The sequence below is a fragment of the Schistocerca piceifrons genome, chromosome 9 (assembly GCF_021461385.2).
Source record: "Schistocerca piceifrons isolate TAMUIC-IGC-003096 chromosome 9, iqSchPice1.1, whole genome shotgun sequence".
NCBI classification, from domain to species: domain Eukaryota; kingdom Metazoa; phylum Arthropoda; class Insecta; order Orthoptera; family Acrididae; genus Schistocerca; species Schistocerca piceifrons.
The window spans coordinates 219,505,721-219,525,655 of NC_060146.1; the positions used below are offsets into that span (position 1 = coordinate 219,505,721).

At 44.4% G+C, this 19,935-nt stretch overlaps 1 protein-coding gene across 1 annotated transcript in view; it reads right to left on the reverse strand.

Moving 5' to 3' along the window:
* Nucleotides 1-19,935, reverse strand: part of LOC124716877 (ATP-binding cassette subfamily C member 4-like) — a 193,344-nt gene that overhangs the window by 126,101 nt on the left and 47,308 nt on the right. The window contains exon 6 of the mRNA XM_047243429.1: nt 15,383-15,521. Coding sequence (XP_047099385.1) covers nt 15,383-15,521 — 139 coding nt within the window. The remainder of the gene's footprint in view (nt 1-15,382; nt 15,522-19,935) is intronic.

Consider the following 19,935-nt stretch of genomic DNA (forward strand, 5'->3'; position numbering starts at 1 on the left):
GATCTCCAGACGATACCACACAGTGGATTATTGAATTACGTTTAGGAAGCAGTACTCACATGTTATGTTCATTACTGACACTACAATGGCTAGGCCACGAATTGTTCCTGGATGAAGAAGATCAACGCCAAGGAGCAAAGTAGTCTATCCAAACACCTCACCACCAGTGTTGCACATCAGTGTGCTGAAACCTGTCCAGTAGCTCATGACTGTCGGTGAAGTCTTGTGTGCGCCCTGCAGCAAGTGTCTTTGTTGAGTGGCATCGTCTCCATACTGGCTCACATAACAACTGTTCGTGCCAGCCATTCAGGGGCTGGTACTTCCCTCCATGCTGCTTTAATGTCATTTTATACTGACAGTTACCTTGAAAAAGGAATTAATCTTCCGAGATGGTTCGGTGGGAGATACACCTCCAATGCCTATATGTCTTGAATTTACGAATTACTCTTTACCCATAATCCACCACTTCAATTATTTAAAGAATTGAACCCACATGCATAAAACAGTGCCAAAAGTCTGATTGCTTTACCAACTAGTTGATGTGTTAAATGTTTCATGTTAAGCATGTAAAACCTTGAGTGTTGAAGATGCGAGATCCTGATTATGGTGGCTTTATTAGTTTAGAATTATTCACCATATGCTAACGAAAATGTCCAGAAAACATTTGAAATTACGTTTTTAAAGTTCGTTGGAAGCCGCTGTTATCAAACGCTGGATCAGTATAGTCTGGGGAAATTGCGGTCTGTTTTAAGAAAAGCTGGTTTTCTCAACGTTTGTGACGTCGTATGTCTTAAACTATGTGTCTTATAATGATTTAATGTGGCAGGTACTTTTAATGCTATACGTGAATACTGCCTGCAAAATGTGTTGCAAATAGAGATAGTCCATATTTTTATTACAATGTTCACCTGCAACTACAGCGTGTTGTGTGACCAGTTCGCCGGTTTACCTCCGAGGATGTCTCCCGCAGTCGGAGACGAAACGTCAGGAGAGAGTTTTATACTTTGACCATGGCCTATCAGCCCGGAAGTTTTAAGCGAAGACAATACCGGCCGTGAAAGCTTACATTGTAAGAGATAGTAATGATGATGGTTGGTTTGTGGGGCGCTCAATTGCGAGGTCATCAGTGCCCGTACAAAGTCCCAATTTTTACACAGTCCAATTTTTAACTCAGTCCAATCTAGCACGCATGATTCTGCATTCTGTCACGAATGATGATGATGACGATGATGAAAATGAAATGATCAGGACAACACAAACACGCAGTCCCTGGGCAGAGAAAATTCCCAACCCGGCCGGGAATCGAACCTGTACCCCGTGATCCAGAGGCAGCAACACTAGCCAGTAGACCTCGAGCTGCGGACAGAGATAGTAACACAGGAGTAATAAATTAAAAAGACGTGGTTGATGCTATAGTTTTACTGCGTCAACAATGAAAATGTAGTAAGCGACAAACTTTTTTCCTTCGTTACCCTGTAGGGAATATCAGTGAGAAAATATATCCAAAGGTTTGAAAATATGTCTAAAGTTTATCGTAAATCGCTAAGTAATTTCTCCTCGAATACCCGATGAATATAATGTGGGTAATTCGAGTCCCGTGATTATGTTGCCTCAACACATATACACCATGTCTAATTGCGATACTTCTCTTACTGTGACAAACTTTTAATGCAGTATTATACCTCTTAATGAAAAGATTATGATAGCATTTAAACTTTTAAATTCAGTTAATCATTGTGTTGCACACGAAGGCAGTACAGAAATGGGAGACAAAAATTTCTGTGTGGAAGTGCGAATGTGTTCACCGGGAAGTGCGACACAAGCGGACAGCAAACTATCTTCGTTGCCCTCTTGACATTAGGTGAGATTCCCCAGACACTACGCAACGACGCCTGTCAGGGACTTGATGGAACATTTACAGAATTGAAACGAATCCATTAAGCAGATGTAGCAGAGCCATAAACCACTGATCACTCGTAATGAGCTGAGGCAATTCGGTCAATTTGGTAGAAAATGCGAAGAAATCCTGGTCGTATGTAAAGTACACAAGCGGCAAGACGCAGTCAATACCTTCGCTGCGCAGTGCCGATGGTACTGTTACCGACGACTGTGCCGCTACAGCGGAGTTACTGAACGCAGTTTTCCGAAATTCCTTCACCCGGGAAGACGAATGGAATATTTCAGAATTTGAAACACGAACAGCTGCTAGCATGAGTTTCTTAGAAGTAGATACCTTAGGGGTTGCGAAGCAACTCAAATCGCTTGATACGGGCAAGTCTTCAGGTCCAGATTGTATATCGATTAGGTTCCTTTCAGATTACGCTGATACAACAGCTCCCTACTTAGCAATCATATACAACCGCTCGCTCACCGATAGATCTGTACATGCAGATTGGAAAATTGCGCAGGTCGCACCAGTGTTTAAGAAGGATAGTATGAGTAATCCATCGAACTACAGAACGATATCATTGACGTCGGCTTGCAGTAGTGTTTTGGAGCATATACTGTATTCAAACATTATGAATCACCTCGAAGGGAACGATCTATTGATACGTAATCAGCATGGTTTCAGAAAACATCGTTCTTGTGCAACGCAGCTAGCTTTTTATTCGCCCGAAGTAATGGCCGCTATCGACAGGGGATCTCAAGTTGATTCCGTATTTCTGGATTTCCGGAAAGCTTTTGACACCGTTCCTCACAAGCGACTTCTAATCAAGCTGCAGGCCTATGGGGTATCGTCTCAGTTGTGCGACTGGATTCGTGATTTCCTGTCAGGAAGGTCGCAGTTCGTAGTAATAGGCGGCAAATCATCAAGTAAAACCGAAATGATATCAGGTGTTCCCCAGGGAAGCGTCCTTGGACATCTGCTGTTCCTGATCTATATAAATGACCTGGGTGACAATCTGAGCAGTTCTCTTAGGTTGTTCGCAGATGATGCTGTAATTTACCGTCTAGTAAGGTCATCCGCAGACCAGTATCAGATGCAAAGCGATTTAGAAAAGATTTCTGTATGGTGTGCAGGTGGCAATTGACACTAAATAACGAAAAGTGTGAGGTGATCCACATGAGTTCCAAAAGAAATCCGTTGGAATTCGATTACTCGATAAATAGTATAATTCTTAAGGCTGTCAATTCAACTAAGTACCTGGGTGTTAAAATTACGAACAGCTTCAGTTGGAAAGACCACATAGATAATATTGTGGGGAAGACGAGCCAAAGGCTACGTTTCATTGGCAGGACACTTAGAAGAAGCAACAAGTCCACTAAAGAGACAGCTTACACTACACTCGTTCGTCCTCTGTTAGAATATTGCTGCGCGGTGTGGGATCCTTACCAGGTGGGATTGACGGAGGACATCGGAAGGGTGCAAAGAAGGGCAGCTCGTTTTGTATTATCACGTAATAGGGGAGAGAGTGTGGCAGATATGATACGCGGGTTGGAATGGAAGTAATTAAAGCAAAGACGTTTTTCGTCGCGGCGAGATCTATCTACGAAATTTCAGTCACCAACTTTCTCTTCCGAATGCGAAAATATTTTGTTGAGCCCAACTTACATAGTTAGGAATGATCATCAAAATAAAATAAGAGAAATCAGAGCTCGAACAGAAAGGTTTGGGAGTTCGTGTTTCCCGCGCGCTGTTCGGGAGTGGAATGGTAGGGAGATAGTGTGATTGTGGTTCGATGAACCCTCTGCCAAGCACTTAAATGTGAATTGCAGAGTAATCATGTAGATGTCATAACGAATCACGTCTCACAGCGAAGCTTCTCCTCAGTTCATTATAAATACTCCAAGGAACTAGCTTAAACGGAGTCGACCAGTAGTATCGACGGTGTACACGTCATTTCCACTCGATTGTCTGATGATTGTGTTGTAACGTCTTACGTAAAGATTGATCCATTACTGTCACACTGTGCCAGTTGTAATTTCACTGCCTGGCGTAATCACAGCGGTTCCATGACGACGGATAACTGACGCCAGAGTCCAAGACGGGAGCTGTCACTGTAGGGCAGTCGACGGGTCCACTAACACCGTTCAAGATCGAGAGCTGCATTGTATGGACTAGAAGGCCTACGCAGCCAGAGGCCCAGGAACGGTTTACATCACTACATCAGACTTCACTGCACCCGACATCGAGGACCATCTGATGGGACAACGAGCGCAGTGACAGACCCCTGTCAGGGCGGCGTGTAAGTCAAGACACACACGCACCACAGTTACTCCTCCTCCGCAGTGGACGTGTCGCACGGGAAGCGCCTACGGACCGGCGTGCAGGCAACCCGCCACACCAGGAGTCGCCGGCTCACGCTTCGGCTGACGCAGCGAACTCAGGACAGCATAGAGTTTGCCACGGGTGACAGCAGGTTCCGCTACAGTCTAAGCACCCGTCACTGACGCCACAGCAGCGAGATATATAGGGTGTTACAAAAAGGTACGGCCGAACTTTCAGGAAACATTCCTGGCACACAAATAAAGAAAAGATGTTATGTGGACATGTGTCCGGAAACGCTTAATTTCCATGTTAGAGCTCATTTTAGATTCGTCAGTATGTACTGTACTTCCTCGATTCACCGCCAGTTGGCCCAATTGAAGGAAGGTAATGTTGGCTTCGGTGCTTGTGTTGACATGCGACTAATTGCTCTACAGTACTAGCATGAAGCACATCAGTACGTAGCAACAACAGGTTAGTGTTCATCACAAACGTGGTTTTGCAGTCAGTGCAATGTTTACAAATGCGGAGTTGACAGATGCCCATTTGATGTATGGATTAGCACGGGGCAATAGCCGTGGCGCGGTACGTTTGTATCGAGACAGATTTCCAGAACGAAGGTGTCCCGACGGGAAGACGTTCGAAGCAATTGATCGGCGTCTTAGGGAGCACGGAACATTCCAGCCTTTGACTCGCGACTGGGGAAGACCTAGAACGACGAGGACACCTGCAATGGACGACGCAATTCTTCGTGCAGTTGACGATTACCCTAATGTCAGCGTCAGTGAAGTTGCTGCTGTACAAGGTAACGTTGACCACGTCACTGTATGGAGAGTGCTACGGGAGAACCAGTTGTTTCGGTACCATGTACAGGGTGTGCAGGCACTATCAGCAAGCAGCCTATTGGCCTCCACGGGTACACTTCTGTGAATGGTTCATCCAACAATGTGTCAATGCTCATTTCAGTGCAAATGTTCTCTTTACGGACGAGGCTTCATCCCAACGTGATCAAATTGTAAATTTTCACAATCAACATGTGTGGGCTGACGAGAATCCGCAAGCAATTGTGAAATCACGTCATTTGGGCAGGCATTGTTGGTGATGTCTCGATTGGGCCCCATGTTCTTCCACCTACGCTCAGTGGAGCACGTTATCATGATTTCATACGGGATACGCAACCTGTGCTGCTACAACATGTGCCTTTACAAGTACAACACAACATGTGATTCATGCACGATGGAGCTCCTGCACATTTCAGTCCAGGTGTTCGTTCGCTTCTCAACAGCAGATTCGGTGACCAATGGATTGGTAGAGGCGGACCAATTCCATGGCCTCCACGCTCTCCTGACCTCAACCCTCTTGACTTTCATTTATGGGGGCTTTTGAAAGCTCTTGTCTACGCAACCCCGGTACCAAATGTAGAGACTCTTCGTGCTCGTATTGTGGACGGCTGTGATACAATACGCCATTCTCCAGGGCTGCATCAGCGATTCCATGCGACGGAGGGTGGATGCATGTATCCTCGCTAACGGAGGACATTTTGAACATTTCCTGTAACAAAGTGTTTGAAGTCACGCCGGTACGTTCTGTTGCTGTGTGTTTCCATTCCATGATTAATGTGATTTGAATAGAAGTAATAAAATGAGCTCTAACATGGAAAGTAAGCGTTTCCGGACACATGTCCACATAACATACTTTCTGTCGTTGTGTGTGAGGAATGTTTCCTGAAAGTTTGGCCGTACCTTTTCGTAACACCCTGTATACTGAACAATAAATTGAGTTATAACTCATCTTGTTTTACTACTGTCAAGAGCCGCCCCGGAAGTCCTCAGGACACATATCCTGGGGAAACAATAGGAGTTTCTAGACCGCGAGTGGGTGAGTCCTAAAATTATATGAAATACTGAGAATCAAAGTTTTGTTGTTAGGTAGGCAACCTGCAACTGGCACAGAACACCATGCCCGTGTTAGCCCCTTAGTATTATACACTGAGGCGCCAACTGGTATAGGCATGCCTATTCAAATACAGAAAGACTTAAACAGCCATAACACGGCGCTGCGGTCGGGAACACCAATATAAGACAACAGGTGTCTGGCGCACTTGTTAGGTCAGTTACTACTGCTGCAATGGCACGTTATCAAGATTTAAGCAAGCCTGAACACGGCGTTGTAATCGGCGCACGAGCGATGCGACACAGCATCTCCGAGGTACGGATGAAGTGCGGATTTTCCCGTAAGACCATTTCACGAGTGTACCGTGAATATCAGGAATCCGGTAAAATTCAAATCTCCGACATCGCTCCTGTTGGAAAAAGATCCTGCAAGAACGGGACCAACGACGACTGAAGAGAATCGTTCAGCGTGACGGAACTGCAACCCTTCCGCAAATTGCTGCAGATTTCAATGTTGGGCAAACAACAAATGTCAGCATTCAAACCATTCAACGCAACATCATCGATATGGGCTTTCGGGTGTACCCTTGATGACTACGAGGCACAGAGCTTTACACCTCGCCTGGGCCCGTCAACACCGACGTTGGACTGTTGGTGACTGGAAACACATTGACTGGTTGGACGAGTCTCGTTTCAAACTGTATCGACGGATGGGCGTGTACAGGTATGGAGACAAGGTCATGAATCCATGGACCCTGCTTGTCATCACTGGACTGTTCAGTCTGGTGGAGGCTCTGTAATGGCGTGGGGCGTGTCCAGCTGAAGTGATATGGGACCCGTGACACGTCTAGATACGACTCTGACCCGTGACGCGTACGTAAGCATCCTGTCGGATCACCTGCATCCACTCGTGTCTGTTGTGCTTGGGCAATTCCAGCAGGACAATGCGACACCCCAAATGTCCGGAATTGCCGCAGAGTGGCTCCAGAAACACTCTTCTTAGTTTAAACACTTCCGCTGGCCACCAAACTACCCAGACATGAACATTATTGAGTACATTTGGGACGCTTCGTGACGTGCTGTTCAGAACAGATCTCTCTCTCCCCCCCCCCCCTTATGCCACGTCGTGTTGCGACACTTCTGCGTGTCGCCGGGGTCCTCCACAATATTAGGCAGGTGTACCAGTTTCTTTGGCTCTTCAGTGTATGTAGTAAACTGAACATGCTCAGTTTAAATGCAGGGCTGTGATTCGTTGACTCCGTTTTTTGCCAAATTCTAGAATTTTTCAGCAACGTAAGGCTGGCAGGACAGTTGCCTCGTGCCCTCCGAGCAGTCGACGGTTTTCAGCCTGTTCCGACTCGTCAGCGCCACTTCCACCCAGTCACCCTCCCACAGAGGGCTATCGTGTGTCTCCAGACACCTGCCATGCGTGGCTGGCGGCATTGATTTTTACTCCAGAGTCCGCCATCTCGACAGTTTTCATCGCAACCCCATCACCTGACACTGAACTGGCTGTCTTTCTAGTCATTTCTCCGTCCCATTACAGGGTCACAATGTTTAAATTGGCTTTCATTCATCGATTCCTGCCCAACTATTTGCTGTGGGTCTCCTACCTTTAATTATCTTCAGCGTCATTTGACATCTGATACTGTGCACAGGCTGCTTCTGCACATTTCCACCAATTACAGCCGTCAGCTGTACGCAGCCGTATTTCACACGCAAGCTTCCTCGTCGTCTTCATACCCGCTATCACCTCATTCTGTCAGCTCTCGTGTAAACGAGCAGAGAAATCCCTCGGTCCATCTGCTGCCCATTCCCCCTGGATACACGTCCTGCACGCTTCCGTTTCACCTTTATTACAGTCATGATCACAACTTCTTCTCCAGGTGAATCCCTCATACATTTGCTTGTATCCGTCAATTTACCAGCAATGTCCCACATCCATCTCTCACTGCGCAATCCATCACTTTTTGTATGTAAGGTTTTCACAAGGCCATGTGTCAGTAGTGTGGGTCCAAAGACAAATTACACATTAACAGTAAATTTTAGTTTCTAACCACATGGAAACGTTAGCTTACAATACCCTGTTTATTTTCCCGAAAAGAATACGCGCTATTTTCATTTCTCAGTCTGTATCTTTTTCCTGTCGATCTGGTCGCTGTCGTTTTCAAGAATTTACTGGTTCTGTGACCTTGAAACTTGCCTGTCCATTTGGCGGTTTGATATGTTACCACGATATGTTGCTTTCAATATATCACGACAGTTGTCTCTACAATACTTCAAGCGCATATACACTGCAAAGTACAGTTATCACGTCACATTTTCGAAATCCCGTAATTGCCTCCCATTTAGAGACAAACTTGAGATTTGCGTCAAAAGGCCCCTACAACTTTATAGTCTCTAATGGTGTAAAAGCGTGGCGCCCTGCGACGTCACCCATTGCTGTAGACCAGAGCAATCACAGAAGATAAAGACACATTTCCACACAGAAGACTTATTCTCCCTGTTATTAACAGGAAACTACGTACACATTAAACAAACACTATGCCTGAAATATAGGAGACGACTGTGTTTATGAAGATAACATACGAAGAACGTCGTATTCTTACAGCTGTAACTTTTCACAATTTTCTCTTCTTTTACAAGAAAAGAAAGTTTTATAGCTACTGTTGATCAGCAGTAGATCACTACCTCGTTCTGGACTTTTTTGGTGCGGCGATTTGTTAACATTATTGCAGTACTACCAAAGCACCGTTCACAACGTGCCCTTGTTGCTGGGATACATAAAATACGTCTTGCGACTGCAGCCCCCCTTGGTAGATCCTTTTCATGTCTGCTCCACCATTTTAAGATGCAATCATCACCAGGGTGAAATATAGTAATGTAATTCACCTGCTGCGGAGGATGTATTGTTCTTCCAATCCTTGAAAAAAATCTCTCCTTCTGGCTGGCGATGGCACAGCACTTCATGGTCCTCTTTAATAAACGAAAGATTGAGAAGTAATACAAAACTAATGTAATCTGGAAACCACGAAAGTGCACCCGGAAGAAATGTGTTTTACGTTGATGAAGTATTATACGAATTATAATATTTCAGTTTCGCTATAAGACAGTATGCACCAACTATACAAACGATTACGTCAATGGTTGAGTGTTGTGCCTGAACAGCTTGCACACATTCGTCGCACACTGATAGGACTTTCCTGCTTTTGATTTGTGCCGTAAATATTGGGATACGGGAAGAAGGCCAAACGAACTTAGCAGTTTTATTTTTGGACGTGATTACAACCTTCTCACGTACAAAAGTCAGGTCTCGGTTTTTAATCCCCTGTATAACCTGTTAACAAATACAGGACTGCCAGTATATATCTGATAAACTTTTTAATTAAAAATCTATACTTTCCTCGTATCATAATGGGACCTTACTTGCAATTGCTGTAATTAAACTCGCCCCACAGTCATTATCTTTGACAATGCAGATGTGTTGACTTTCATGAAATCAATGAAGAACTAACTGGACTATAGGTTGTTTTGTTGTCTACAAATTCATCTGTGCCCTCTTCAAATAGGTTCGGGAAAATTTAAATTTTTCCTACAAGTTCATTGTCGTATCCCTGTAACTTGTAAGCAAAATCCTTTTCCTTCAGTAAAACAGCAACCTCGTTATACTGACTGTGTAAGGAATCTACACTCCTGGAAATGGAAAAAAGAACACATTGACACCGGCGTGTCAGACCCACCATACTTGCTCCGGACACTGCGAGAGGGCTGTACAAGCAATGATCACACGCACGGCACAGCGGACACACCAGGAACCGCGGTGTTGGCCGTCGAATGGCGCTAGCTGCGCAGCATTTGTGCGCCGCCGCCGTCAGTGTCAGCCAGTTTGCCGTGGCATACGGAGCTCCATCGCAGTCTTTAACACTGGTAGCATGCCGCGACAGCGTGGACGTGAACCGTATGTGCAGTTGACGGACTTTGAGCGAGGGCGTATAGTGGGCATGCGGGAGGCCGGGTGGACGTACCGTCGAATTGCTCAACACGTGGGGCCTGAGGTCTCCACAGTACATCGATGTTGTCGCCAGTGGTCGGCGGAAGGTGCACGTGCCCGTCGACCTGGGACCGGACCGCAGCGACGCACGGATGCACGCCAAGACCGTAGGATCCTACGCAGTGCCGTAGGGGACCGCACCGCCACTTCCCAGCAAATTAGGGGCACTGTTGCTCCTGGGGTATCGGCGAGGACCATTCGCAACCGTCTCCATGAAGCTGGGCTACGGTCCCGCACACCGTTAGGCCGTCTTCCGCTCACGCCCCAACATCGTGCAGCCCGCCTCCAGTGGTGTCGCGACAGGCGTGAATGGAGGGACGAATGGAGACGTGTCGTCTTCAGCGATGAGAGTCGCTTCTGCCTTGGTGCCAATGATGGTCGTATGCGTGTTTGGCGCCGTGCAGGTGAGCGCCACAATCAGGACTGCATACGACCGAGGCACACAGGGCCAACACCCGGCATCATGGTGTGGGGAGCGATCTCCTACACTGGCGGTACACTACTGGTGATCGTCGAGGGGACACTGAATAGTGCACGGTACATCCAAACCGTCATCGAACCCATCGTTCTACCATTCCTAGACCGGCAAGGGAACTTGCTGTTCCAACAGGACAATGCACGTCCGCATGTATCCCGTGCCACCCAACGTGCTCTAGAAGGTGTAAGTCAACTACCCTGGCCAGCAAGATCTCCGGATCTGTCCCCCATTGAGCATGTTTGGGACTGGATGAGGCGTCGTCTCACGCGGTCTGCACGTCCAGCACGAACGCTGGTCCAACTGAGGCGCCAGGTGGAAATGGCATGGCAAGCCGTTCCACAGGACTACATCCAGCATCTCTACGATCGTCTCCATGGGAGAATAGCAGCCTGCATTGCTGCGAAAGGTGGATATACACTGTACTAGTGCCGACATTGTGCATGCTCTGTTGCCTGTGTCTATGTGCCTGTGGTTCTGTCAGTGTGATCATATGATGTATCTGACCCCAGGAATGTGTCAATAAAGTTTCCCCTTCTTGGGACAATGAATTCACGGTGTTCTTATTTCAATTTCCAGGAGTGTATTAGTATAGGGTACACAAGCGGTTCCGGCGTCTGCTGACCTCTTGTTTCAAAGATGAGCAGGGAATCACTTTCCTTCGTGTACCGTATAACGTATTCTGCAGTGTTTATTGTCGCTGCGATATTCGCGGCATCATTTAACGAGAAGTAACCTTCATCGGAAGCGTAGGTAAGTGCTGTTGTACAATGAGCAGCAGAAGAAAGCCTTTTGTGATTTTCCAAAGCTTTTATTTAATTGGCACCCTGGTCGGAGGAGAAAAAAAATGCAACATACCTGGCGAAATGTTCTAGTCAGTCATTGTCTTTTGTATATTTGATTAGTATTTGTGTAATGTGCTTGTCAGCGTCAAGTTATGCACCTTCTTGTACGCGTTTGTCCACATACCATCTGTCGTGGAACGTGTTTTATGAAGTACTTCCTCAGTAAGCCAAAGTATTATGCTGTTTCGAACTGCATAGGGCTGTTCTTTCACATGTCGGCTTACAGTAGAAGGATGGGCATGACATTTGAAACACAGACTTCTCGATGATGTGCATCTAGATTAATTAATTCTTGGTCTTGTTCTTTGAAACCTTCACCAGAAACAGAATTAAAAGGTGTCATATCTTTAGCACTCATTGGAACAAACTTCAGTGTTATACCGTTTGTATACTGTCGGTATTCCTGAAGGACCTGTCCCTATACTGGGTTTCTTAGAACTGTGTTTGTCTGAATGAGTCGTTCACAACTCGAACCACAGTTGCGTACATCAGTTTATGTACGATATGTTCCCAGTAGAGATTCTGTTTTCGTCAACAACAGATAGATGTTTATTCCATACGTTTTACATCCTCTCGTTTCCTCTACGCGTACGCATTGGTCTCAGTCTTACTTCTTACTTCTTTCACTTCCTCACGCTTCACGGTTACAAGCAGACAACGAACGTGAAGTCTGTGGTGGACGTAGTCATGCAGAGATAAAGACTCGTTTAACGTTTTCGAAGTCTAACATTGCCTAGAGTTCAGTATTGGCTTCTATACTCGGCCAAAAGTAACTATACACCGTTCATCATAACAATAAACCTGATGTAAGCAATACACTATGTATTCCTCCGCGTATGCTGGAACCTCATTGGATTTCGTTTCACGTGGAGCGGAAGCCAAGCTGTCTCGAGTACAGTCAGATACGATAATGAGGATACGTTTTATGCTGTGCGTTACGCCCACATAGACTAAGTTTTACTGGCGCATTTAACTTGGACAGCACAGGGCAGGCAAGTGATCCAACTAACCTCCAGTGTTGTGGACAGTTGTAGTAAAGGTGTAAAAAGAGACGAGCAGAGAACAACATAGCTTTGAATGTCATTTAATTTTGAAACACGCCGTAATAATATATGGTAAAACTCAGGCTATACGCTTGTTAGGTGATCGGACAGAAAACAACAAGTTCTCGATCTTAGTTAACATAGTGTTGTAATTAAAAACAAGAGTGATAAGAATTCCTGACTTTAACAATGGTAGTTTTTCTACATGGGCTATGTGCGGCGCAAAAGCGCACTGATGGGATTTTACCACATCGTTAAATATTGAAGCCACTGATGGTATTACACTCAGTCGTCTGGTAACCTCTGAACTCCTTCCATATCGGACTGCGAGAAATACATTTGAGTACTGCTTCGTTGATAACGAGGCGATCAGCAACAGAGTCCCAAGCTCGTGGTCTAGTGGCTAGCGTTGCTGCGTCTGGATCACGGGGTCCAGGGTTCGATTCCGGCCGGGTTGGGGATTTTCTCTGCTTGGGGACTGGGTGTTTCTGTTGTCATCATTTCATCATCATCTTCATCATTCGTGACAGTGGCTCGACTGGACTGTGTAGAAATTTGGACTATGTAAAAATATGGACATTGTATGGGCGCTGATGGCAGCGCAGTTGAGCGCCCCACAAACCAATCAGCATCATCATCATCAACAGAATCCCAAGCCACCAAAAGTCCACATTTCCTCCTCCTCCTCTTTTATGAGGCGCTGTTCTGCATTTCGCCATCGATAGGCAGAGACGTCCCACAGAGTTTCGTGCATTAGTTCCTGTAGGTTTGGCAGCTTAAATGTCTTGTTATTTCTCGCGACATATCCCTTAACTTGGCTCCAGATCAGTTCTGTTGGGTTCAGATTGCAGTGTTCAAGTGGCAACTGTAAAAATGCAGCAAGTGGACAGTGTGCTCGACGCCGTGAAAAACTATTGTTTTCCGTGTTTCTACGATGCATATCACTCCGGCTCATGTGAGACCACATCTGTCCTACAAAACAATGGGCATATTCAAACAAAGAGCGTTTGGTTTTTCATTTTTCTCCAAACAATTTAATTGTGTAATGGTATCTTAACTTCAGTAATCTTTTATAAAAGATCAATAATTAAGAATGTGTATTTCAATGAAAACCAGAATTTTGCATGCGATATGTTATTTGAATCTAGAAGTCGCGCATTTTCCTTGAGAACGATGGCCAAGTATGAGTTAATTACCATATATTTGATGAGTTTCGCTTTTAAAGGATTTAGGTATTCAAACCGAACAAAAAAAAATTGTGTTCTCCGACGGATTTCGAACTGTCACTCATAATTAACTATGGGTGGGAGTCCATGATGCTATCGGTTACGCCACACACCAGATTTATCCTCCCTCCCTTATATTTAATTCATACTGTTTCTCAAGAAAACGTCAAAGCTTATTTTATTCTGTAATCTTGTGAAAACATTAACAACAACTTGCTTCTAGCCATGAATGGTGTTCCGCGCGCGTGATTCACTACAAATCAGGAAGCAGTGTCAAGCACTTTCACGGTACGTAAGAACAGCACAAGTAGCGTTTAAGCCCGTTACAGAGACTCTGACTCTACACGATTTTTGAAATAAAAACTACGTAGCTAAAGGGTGATTAAGAAAAACGTTGATGGCTGTTAATTCACTTTAAGATATTCAAGGTTCATTCAACGTAACTTAGTAATAATATATCTAATACATAAGTAGGACCTACTTCCAGGAGCGTAACGACACCAGTGTACGAGAGCTACGGCAGCTGACCAATCGTCGCGGTTGTGTTTATTTACATCAGGTATATTCTTATGACGAACAGAGTGTAGTACGGGCAGCCTACCCAGTTAGGCGGTGCTCGGCAGATCTCACTCTTTGTGGTCGCCTGCACGGTCGCGCTGGACTCTGTTCTACAGTGACGGCACGAACAAACTGGTATCTCGTTGGGAAAAATGTGTTCTTCACAGGTTCCTGTTTTGAACAATAAATACGTAGACTTGAAGAGTAAACTTATAATGGTAATGACGTTTGTGTTATTTAAAAAGCTTTCAGTTTACCTATAGGAAAGTTCAGAGGCATTACTTTTCCGCACGCCCATGTACTATGAAATCAACGCAGTATCGGCACGTCGACGACCTGTTTTCTGTCTTGGTTGTTTCACAGTATTAAGTGTTTTTGATATTTACATTAAATTTATTTAATTTGGCAATTACTGAAGGTTTCTTCCATGTGAGTAAGGCGTATATATTGTAAATTATGAGTGCGTTAGGTCAAACGTCGTCAAAAGACGATTCAGAATAAATCGCCACTTAATTTTTATTTTAATTAATAAACGTTTTTTCTTTGTGTAAATTAATGTTGCAAGAAGGTTTGAAATGTATTTTTGAAGAAGCGTACTCGTCAAAACTGTTTTTAATATATCTCTCTTTTGTGAGACCGCCATTCACTAGTGAATTCAGTTTTATTTGAATAAAATAAACTTTATTCAATTTTAATCAGAAATACCTGTCGTCTTCAATTATTCGAATTTCCTATTAAATCAGTTTCATTTGTAAATGTCGCTGTATTTTGCGATTCTCGTCAATTAAGAGGACACTCAGTAAAATCTATCGATTCTACATCCACGTTGCTCAAATGCTGATAAACCGAGCGGCGTGAAAACACCCCTTAGACATGCTGTCGAGCCAGAACTCTACTAGGCTGCACTTTTACCCGACCGTCTACTTTTTCATACGCAGCTTAAATATTAATTTTATTAGTCGTAAGAAACAGAGCACCTTTCGCTACCAAATCACGTCAGTATAGATTTTGTTGGAACTCTCTTTCCTTTTTCAAAATGTGTGAGTCTGTAATAAAATTGTGTTAAGCACATTCGCCGCTCGTACCTTGGACGCGACCATCCTGTACCCGAAGAGCGTGCAGAGGAGGAGAGTGGCAAAGACGGCCAGCCTGTCCACCATGATGACGGAGGACCTGGAGAAGCCGGAGATCATCGCCTCCATCGCCACTCTGGACATTTCGGACCTGGAAAAGACGAGCGAGCGGTTGACTACCCTCCCTGGAGACAAGTCGGACGTCACTTCATGAATATCCAAAGGTTCCGAACATAGAGGACAGCGTGATGCAAAGGTAGTGGGAGTTACGTACGCTGCAGTTGAAGCATGCAGAAAGAAGCAAGTTTAAATTTTTCTATCGATTTCGCTGTAGTACTTGATGAATCGAGAAGAGAATCGTGATTACTCGAAATAAACACTTTTGCCACTTGTTTTAGCTGCTATTCTTATGACTTAGGTTCTGCCCAAGAAATGGTTTCACACTATGATAAGAGTAAAAACTCAAGAGATAATAATCCAGACAAGTGGTGCCTGGTATCCTCAAGAAGCATCATTTAGTTAATTAGTTAGTTAGTTCTAACCATAGATCGTCTGAACGATTCTTTTATCGAAATAGTGTGAAGCGGGTGAGTTTACAAGATATCTATACATGATTAATGTTAACATTAATCGACACATCATCTTTTTTATAGTCCAACTCATGTAAATGCACTTAAAAACAAGTTTTTTACTGCCTCACAGTTTTTAAATACAAATTTCTCAGTGAATTAGAAGAAGTACGCCAGGACAAATGGTTTTCAGTTAGATTTAAGACGTGATTTGCTACGTGTCAGAAATTTTGTGTTACTGTGCAAATCAACAAACATTTTTATTGCTGCATGTTGAACTCCTTTTCAGCTTTTACACCTTGAATAATGATAATAAATGTCACTTACCCTTTTCTGTAGTAGGAATGGATATCACTGTTCTTTTCAAATTGTAATTTATTATGTACGTCGAAGTTCATTAGCGAATATCTGTATTATGATAGCACAGTAAAAGTGCCTAGCTCCTTAAAAACGTACCTACGTGATACTGCGGGTGAACTCGGCATATTATTGTCACTGCTTGCTATTGCGCAATCAGTACTTTATTTCTAAATGGTGAGTTACACCAAGAAGTTATTCCATAAGACATTACTGAGTAGAAATATGAAAAATATGCAGGAGGTTCATTCGTTTGTTTCGAAGACTAGCAACTATACGGGGAGCAAAAATAGCTGAACTTAACTGTTTAAGAAGCTTAGTTACGTACTTCTTCCACTTCAAGTTTACACCAAAATGTACAACCAAATCTTTGGAGCATTCTACCGTATTTACTGACTGCTGCTTATTTGCTCGGTGAATTGTTGGTGTACGTAACTGATGTTTGTGTGCATGTGTTCCTTACAATCGTCTGTCAGTTCCTGTTTTAATAGTAATTTCGTGATGTTGCTTTGATACAGTTGCGATTAATTTGTACTCGCACGCTGAATCGCCTCAGACTGACGCTGGACGAGCAGCTAACACGGAAACCGACCTGCCCATCATTCAGCAGACAGCCTGCAGAAGACTGACACTACGAAGCGACTGAACGTGGGTATTGCTACCCTCCATTATCTACCTCACCTGCATAATCCAGATTTGAGCTCTCCTCTCTTATGTCGATGTTGCAGTCATACTCTCACCACCAGAATTCCATCACTGCCGGCAAAACCCTTAAGGCCATGTACTTTGCATTGACTTCCGCATCCGCTTACCTACCCCTCCCATCCTTTTTCCGTTTTTACGTAGTCAAATTCCCACCTATCACCACCTAAATTGAAAAACACGCTCCTTCTGTACTCAAGAACTGTGCTGTAAGAACCGTTTTGTTTCCCCTCTAATTTCTTGACCTGCTGCGTTTTTCTATTTATTTTTTAAATAAGTTTCACTTCTCTCCCAGATGCGAAAGTGGAGTGCCTATTACTCTTTGTCCCTTATAATATTTCCTTTCTTCAGTGGGGTTTTCGTATTGCCTTTCTGAGCATCTATCGTTTAATGGTTCAAATGGCTCTGAGCATTATGCGACTTAACTTCTGAGGTCATCAGTCGCCTAGAACTTAGAACTAATTAAACCTAACTAACCTAAGGACATCACACACTTCCATGCCCGATGCAGAATTAGAACCTGCGACCGTAGCGGTCGCTCGGCTCCAGAGTGTAGCGCCTAGAACCGCACGGCCACTACGGCCGGCATCTATCGTTTATTTATCGCTTCTTTTCTAATGGGCACTGAGAGTAACTTCCCTCAAACCAAATCAAGCATCTCAGGTCTTTTTTTTTTCTTACTTTTACTTATTTTCTTCACCTTGTATTTCATCGTGTTTTGTGTGTATTTATTACTTTTAGCTGTAACTTCATCTTGTTTTCAATTTTCTATTAGGTGCTGTATTTTCTCCTCGTCTATGATGCGGCGTTTAACGTCACAATTATCTTTGTGGCAGTTGTTGTATTGCAGGTTTTGATGATTTTTCAGCTAATAGGGGTATTTCGTTTTAGGATGATTAAATTGTTTATGTTGTTTTTCAGATATTGTAGTATCGGATCTATCTTTTTACGGCATCTGTTGGCGCCTACATTTACTGTTAATGCTAGTCATCTTGTTCTAATTGGTTTCTTTTTTGCGTTTCTGTAAGCCATTCTTTGCCGGTCCTGGGATTCATTTCCGAGGCTATTCTTAGTGTTCTACTTTCTGTCCTCGTTATTCTTTTGTGTCAGTTGTGTTTACCGTCCACACTGGGGCAGCGTGTTCCACGATGGGGCGGACAGTTGCTTAGTAAGTGTACATCCACACCTACATTTATACTCCGCAAGCCACCCAACGGTGTGTGGCGGAGGGCACTTTACGTGCCACTGTCATTACCTCCCTTTCCTGTTCCAGTCGCGTATGGTTCGCGGGAAGAACGACTGTCTGAAAGCCTCCGTGCGCGCTCTAATCTCTCTAATTTTACATTCGTGATCTCCTCGGGAGGTATAAGTAGGGGGAAGCAATATATTCGATACCTCATCCAGAAACGCACCCTCTCGAAACCTGGCGAGCAAGCTACACCGCGGTGCAGAACGCCTCTCTTGCAGAGTCTGCCACTTGAGTTTGTTAAACATCTCCGTAACGCTATCACTGTTACCAAATAACCCTGTGACGAAACGCGCCGCTCTTCTTTGGATCTTTTCTATCTCCTCCGTCAACCCGACCTGGCACGGATCCCACACTGATGAGCAATACTCAAGTATAGGTCGAACGAGTGTTTTGTAAGCCACCTCCTTTGTTGATGGACTACATTTTCTAAGGACTCTCCCAATGAATCTCAACCTGGTACCCGCCTTACCAACAATTAATTTTATATGATCATTCCACTTCAAATCGTTCCGCACGCATACTCCCAGATATTTTACGGAAGTAACTGCTACCAGTGTTTGTTCCGCTATCATATAATCATACAATAAAGGAGCCTTCTTTCTATGTATTCGCAATACATTACATTTGTCTATGTTAAGGGTCAGTTGCCACTCCCTGCACCAAGTGCCTATCCGCTACAGATCTTCCTTCATTTCGCTGCAATTTTCTAATGCTCTGTATACTCTGCTCTGCTCTGTATACTACAGCAACGTCCGCGAAAAGCCGCATGGAACTTCCGACACTATCTACTAGGTCACTTATATATATTGTGAAAATATATGGCATCTTTCTTTGGCTATGGTTGCGATATCTTTGGTGTGCTGATTCCACGACATACGTTCATCTCGGGCGATCCCCAGATATTTCGCGGTGTCTTTTGCTAGGACTGTTTACCAACATATTTCCTTGCTTTGTGTCTTCTGGTTGTTCCTTCGCATTTCCTGTTGCTTTGTCGTGTTTAAAGAGCATTAATTGCTTTTCTGTGGCGTCAGGCTTAATTTTCCTGTTTCTGAGCCGGTTGGTCTCATTTATACACATACCGGCATACCTCACCATCGTTACACTTCCACACCCCACACCTTCTCCCAACATTACCTTCAGAGCCCTGCCTCTGACAGCCAGTGAAATCTGCGCCGATATTTACCGTTCGTGTGAGTTCCAACATTTCCCTCCCTGCCCTGCCAGTACTAATCATGTCTCTGATATTCCGTTGCTCTGCACGCCAAGACGCTGCCCACACACGAGCCTTCTACCATCCACTTACCTTCAGCGTCACATTACAGTCCACCTGATCCCTTTTTTTACACCCACGCCCTACGACCCCATCATAATATCTAATCTGTGTCCTCCTAACTCCGTCCCTTCCTAGTGATCGTCGTATCACTCTACATCAACATCTACGTACCTACTCCACAAGCCACCGTTGGTGCGTGGCGAAGGATTCCCTGTACAATTAGTACTCATTTTCTTTCCTCTTCCACTCGCAAACAGAGCGAGTTAAAAACGCTGTCTGTATGACTTTGGGCGAGGTCTAGTTTCTCCTATGTTATTTTCATAGTCCTTACGAGAAATATGCGTTGGTGGCAATCAAACCGTTCTGCAGTCAGGTTGAAATACCCGTTCTCTAAATTTTCTCAATATTGTTTCTC